This window comes from Melospiza georgiana, chromosome 3, assembly GCF_028018845.1.
Source record: "Melospiza georgiana isolate bMelGeo1 chromosome 3, bMelGeo1.pri, whole genome shotgun sequence".
NCBI lineage: Eukaryota > Metazoa > Chordata > Aves > Passeriformes > Passerellidae > Melospiza > Melospiza georgiana.
Genome location: NC_080432.1, coordinates 71705439 through 71711438, shown reverse-complemented (window position 1 = coordinate 71711438; position 6000 = coordinate 71705439). Strand labels below are relative to the sequence as shown.

The 6000-nt window shown below is 38.6% G+C and overlaps 1 protein-coding gene across 1 annotated transcript; it reads right to left on the bottom strand.

The window, feature by feature from the left end:
* Positions 1–3441: 3441 nt before the first annotated feature.
* Positions 3442–4503, bottom strand: TAAR1 (trace amine associated receptor 1). Its single transcript, XM_058021275.1, has one exon. It carries the CDS (start codon positions 4441–4443, stop codon positions 3442–3444), a length of 1002 nt encoding a protein of 333 aa, XP_057877258.1. The 5' UTR covers positions 4444–4503.
* Between the last annotated feature and the right edge of the window lie 1497 nt (positions 4504–6000).

Genomic DNA, 6000 nt, shown 5'->3' with positions numbered 1-6000 from the left:
TTTCCCATCCTCCTGCCTCTGTTATCTGAGGGACCACAGGACTTTGACACAGGAGTCACCACCATCCATGAGGTGCTACATCAAAACTTGGGGCACTAAGGCAGGATTCAGGCAGCAGTTCAGGACTCTGAAAGTTGCTGTCAGTTTTGTACAAAGCGTGGAAAAAAGGTGACGTTGCAAATGGTCCTCACTGGTGACAAAAGGAACAGATGAAAGCTTACTGGTGAAACAGAGCCTTTCTGGAATAATTGCTTTGCACAAGTTTTTGGGGAAGTTAAAATATTTGAAATCACCCACAGGGGAATAATTTGTTTTGCAAAAGGTAGCTATCTAGAAAGTGTTTAACAAGGTCACTAATTAAATGTGTTGATAGGGAATTTGACAATACCCTTTGCACTTCATTTGCATTATGATTCTTTGAGATTGCAGTAAGGAGTATTCTGCTTCACCAGACCTAACTCATAATCTGATTTGGACAACAGCATCGGGTATTTTTCTTATGCTTTCCTAATTTATTCATGTTTTCGGTTCAAATAGAGTCCCTGTGGCCTCATTAACACATCTAATTTGCACATCACCTTCCCGCTGGGAAATAGCCTTACCCAGTCTGTGATTAGAGCTAATGAGAGAAAGCAACTTGGGACTTCATTACAGTCACTGTGCCAGACAAGGCTCTCTGTAAATAGAATGCAAGGAGGGTCTTTGGGAAATTGCCACCTTTAGGTAAGAGGACACCACAGGAAAAAGGTATTTCTGAAATTTTCTGAGTTGGGCCATGCACAAAGCTGGCTTATATTTTAGTGTATTAAGAACAAAGAAGACACCCTTCTAGGGGTAGGTGAAGCATACCAGCAATCTGTATGTGGAAACACCTTCTTCTGCAGAGAATAAATAATGGTGACACCTTGGCTAGACTGCCTTGCTCAGAGAGTTTTTCAACTGTACACTGAAAATTTCTTTTACTATTTCCCCTTACACTAAATAGATTATGGTGGTTTTACACAGCCACAATGTTTTGATGCCCTCTCTACTGGTTTTGGCTGAGAAAGGGTTAATTTTCTTTTTAGTAGTTTGTGTGGTGTTGTGATGACAGCAGTTGTGATTTGTAATGAAAGCAGTGTTGATAATACATACACAATCCTCATTTAAGCTAAGACTGAGCAGTGCTTACACAATATTAAAGCCTTCTCTTTGAGTAGCCTTGGGGTGCAAAACAGATTGGGAGGGGACATCTGACCCCAGCTGACCACAGAGATACTCCACACCATATGATGTGCTCAGCAACAAAAACCTTGGAGGAAGAAGGAGGAACTGGGGTGTTGGGAGTTACAGAGTTTTTTCCACAAATAACCATTACAGAGGTGGAGCTCTGCTTTCCTCGAAATGACTGAAGATCTGCTTTGTGGGTGGGAAGTAGTGATAAATTCCTTAATTTGCTTTACTTGCATGCATGGCTTTTTCTCTGCCTATTAGACTGTCTTTATCAGCAATTTTTCTCACTTCAGGAATGTGGCTCTGGTTTCTATGGGTTTATTAAGAAATAGCTTTGCAGTAGGGTCCAGGCACTGTCTGCAGGGACATGCTCTATTTGAACTACAGTCTGTCCTGCAAGCAAGTTGGGATCCTACTCATTGATAAACTCCTCCTGCAACCAGAAAACAATGTCTGAGAGATACCACAACAAGTTATGAAAAGAAAATAACCAACTGTGAGCTCTGGTACAGCTGGCATTTTCTGGAAACACAGTAATATTTCCAGATTTTCAGGGAGATAGGGTTATAAGGAAGAAAGGGAAAGAAACAGCTTCATTAACTTCTTGAAGGGACTGCATTAACTTGTGTTGATCTTACTAAATATACTTTAAAATGCCTTAGATTGCATTTGTCATAGAGGATCTATCTTTCCTTCAATCTAAATTATGACCAGACAAAAGGAGGTATTACCTGGCAGCACTTCTGAAATTGTTACTTCAAGAGAGATCAAAGTGTCCAAGTGATCACACATTTTATTTCAGAAAGTAACGCTGTGAGGGTGAGAATGTTAACTACAACAGGGCCAGACTCTCTGGAGATGAAGGAAGAAAATAATTATCCATTATTTATCAGAAAGAGATTTTTAAAAATTTTGTCTTGATTTATTTTTGTGAGATTAAGTATTAAAGTAGTCATATTGTCATTAGTAAGGATCTAATAGTAGTAGAAGTGCTGATGTGGTGTACATTTCATTGTTCTTTTTTATGTCATTTTTAGGAGGGCAAACTTTACAAGATGGGAATGAAACAGTAATATACACAATTTCAGATCCTTATACTTTGCTCTGCTGAAATGTATCATCAATCAACTTTTAATCTTTTCATCATAGAGTGCTTCAGTACTCCATAAAGCCCACAAAACAAAGACAAGATACAGATATGATGCACTTTTACAAGGAACACGAATGGAGGACATACTGCTGAGTATAGCTCTTACTTTAGTACAGTCATCAATTTCTCTCCATGGTCTCTTCTCAGCTACTGATCATTTCCTGCCCACTCCCAGTGCTGTTCCTTCATGATTCAGCTGAGTTCAGCCACAGGAAATCTTCACAATTCTCTATATGCTTTCCTCGAAAGCTCTTAGAACATTGCCACGAGACAAAATAACATGTCCAAGCTAAAAAAAAAGACTCTACGATGCAACATAGCAAATAATGTTTTACATCTAAACAATCACTAGATAGACATCATTTTCTGGCATTCTTGGGTGCAATGCAACTTTTTTTGCAATTGCTTTTCACTTCAAACTTCATATTTTTTCTTGTCTTTGATCTTGTTAAACATGCTTTGATCTCATTACGCAGCAAAGCCTTTAAGTGGCAAACTCATAAGTGACAAATACTTGTTGAAATGGAAACAGAAAGAGCAGCACCTTTCTCTGTCTCACCTTCCCTCCATGGAGTGTGTGGGTATGGCTGGTTATTGACCTGTTTTGGGCTCTGCACACATATGGAAGGGGAAGGACAAAACTTAGGGAGCTTTGAGTTATTAGCCAAAGATGCCAAGAAATCCAGAGGAAAAGGTTGCTCTGCTCTTTCTAGAGAGGAACGCAAATGAACACAAATATTATAATATAAACATACCTTATTCAAGAAATTAATCTGTTGTGTCAGACAATTTTTTTAATTATGAATGTCAGGGATATAAACTGCTGTAAGTTTTTTTAAATGGAACTCTTGCTCTTCTGTGCATTGCAAATAAATAGATATAATCAAAACACCACCAAAAAAAACCAATCTGTAATGAAAGAATATGTAAAGCGCAATGGTTGCTTATCTGCTTGAACTATATTTGGTAAATAGGCAAACAAATTTTGGAAGGAATTTCCTTCCTTCACAGCTCTTACATCTGAGAGTTCAGCCTCCAGGCAAAACTTCAAAGCCATGAATCCAACCATTTAAAACACATTAGTCTGAGAACAAATGAGTCCTGGAAGAGTCCTGTTGAAAAACTTTTCCTAACAGAATAATCTTCAATGCCCTGCGAAACCACAAGTAAAAAAATGCATAAACAACTGGGTTAAGTGTAGAATTTAAATAGCCAAACCAAACCAAAGCATCAATGAGAACAGGAGGAATCACATAATTCATAAATGGATTGGTAGCTGTAAAGAAGAAGAATGGAGTCCAGCAGATGAGAAACACTCCCATTATGATGCCTAAAGTCTTAGCAGCTTTCCTTTCTCTGCAGAATGAAATGTGGTGCTTCATTTCAAATCGCATTTTTTTTCTGTTAATTGCATTGATGGATCTTGCCTGCTTCTTGGCTACAGAGTATATTTTCTTATAGATGCACAGCATAACAAATCCAGGGATGTAAAAAGACACTATGGAGGCCACAATACCTGAAGTTTCACTAAAAAGGAGAAAGCATCCTCCTGCACAGTGGACATGATTATAAATCTTTTCTGCCCCTCTCAAGTTTAGGTCTAGAAAGATCATTCCAAAAGCAAAAGCAGCAGGGACCATCCAGCTTATACACACCATGGCCACAATGACAAAAGTATTTATCTTTGATTTGTATCTTAAAGGGTCACACACAGCATAGTAACGGTCGATGGATATGAAGGAAAGGTGGAAGATAGAAGCTGTGCTCAGCATAATGTCCATGCTCGAGTGGATCTTGCAGAAGAACTCCCCAAAATACCAGCAGTGCTCAACAGAGCGCACCATGCTGCAGGGCATGACGAAGAATCCCAGCAGGAAGTCTACCGTAGCCATTGAAAGTATCAGGAAATTTGTAGGCGTGTGGAGCTGCTTGAAATGTGATATTGAGATGATAACTGTCAGATTCCCAACCACTGTGGCCAGAATAATGCAAACCATGAAGATGTACATGGAAATACGGATGCTGTTTGACCAGCTGCTCCTAATGCAAGAGCCATTTATGGATTCACAGCACAATTGCATCCTTACTGGGGTCTCAAATCCACGAAGCTATGTAGCACAGGTACTGTTTTTCCCAATTCTAAGGTACGTTTACAACTGATTTTCTACTTTCTAGATCGGAAGAACTGCAGAGAGGAAAATAAAGGGCTTTGTAAGCATCTTCATTTGGTTGGATGTGTAGGAAATTCACATTTCATTAGTTATGAAGGATAAAAATATTTTCTAATTACATTTAGCACAATGAAACTTTTATCATCTGGCTTGTCTGGAAATGGGAATCTCCTTAGATAAACTGCATAATGGCTTGTCCTCACACCAGGACAGCAGTGACTCTGAGGGGCCTGCACTGGGCAGTGCCTTGTCCAGTGGGCAGATGAGAAGCCCTTTTCAATATTTCCTGTTTCTGTTTTCAGTCCTAGTCTTCTTCATCAATATTAGCTGGAGTACTGTATCTCCCCTTTGCTCTTGAAGGTCAGTAATTTTAAATTCTGAAGCTCCCTCAACTTCTTTTTGGATACAGAAGTCTAAAACCTACAAGTCTAAAACAGAAGATTAGGAGTCCATGCATGACCTCTCCTCCAGCCCTGCCCTGATAGTGGTGACTGGACAGATCAAGTTTTACTGGAAAATCCTTGCAGGCTCTAGCTGTGAGTAGAGATGCAAGGAAAAGATCTCAGAAAAGAAAAAAACTTTTATACCCTTTTGCTGACAAAATAAAATGGAAGAATCTGACTAATCTAAAACATTATCTGCTGTATAAGCAAATGGGTTTTTTTTCTGTTGAGCTCTAGTTTTTTTCAGTGCTAGGAGTTTAGCACTACTATGATTATTGATTATATTAATCTGTTTTTTAGCTAAGGCACAAACATGGAGAGAAGCATTTTCAAAACACAGGTTTAGTTTGCATTTAAGGACACAAACACCACTGTCCTCTTGTGTAGGCAGTAGCATGTCCCTTTTGCAAATCACTCCTCTTGTGAAAACTTTTAATGAAAGTACTTAAGCACTTGGCAAGCAATATTTATTTTTGAAAAATCTGTATTTCTTTTAAATAATAGAAAGATAGCATTATTGTGAAAAATAGAGATCATTAGCATATGTTGTTCAGTAGCACTATCATTATGGTATAAAATGGTTGTCAGAAAAATACTGACATGGCAATTCAGCCAGTACTGATTTTAACCACTTGCTTTGGGATTTACTTGCTGCTGGTTATTCTGGATAGAGCATAATAAAAAAAATTCTTTCCCATATGAAACCAAATATTATTAAAAGCACATCATGGCACTGGAAATGGAATGAACATAGGCAAAAAACAATAGCTAGCAAGAACTTGACAGCTACAGCTAGCAAACAGCCTGTGTTATACAGAGGGATTTTGCAAGTAGAGCCAGGCAGTGGCACCCAAGTGCCGGGGATAAGGTTCACTCAAAGTCACTCTCAGGAGTGGGGAACATATGGAGTGTGAGTATATTTATGTACTGTTTGGGGTGCTTTTCATTTCCCCTTTTTTTCTGCCTACTAATATTTAACATCATCTCTGCTCTTTTTCACCTCAATTTAATTATCACTTCATAT

Bases quoted from the DNA above. Each gene is read 5' to 3' on its own strand.
- TAAR1 (XM_058021275.1), bottom strand. From the start codon at position 4,443: ATGCAATTGTGCTGTGAATCCATAAATGGCTCTTGCATTAGGAGCAGC.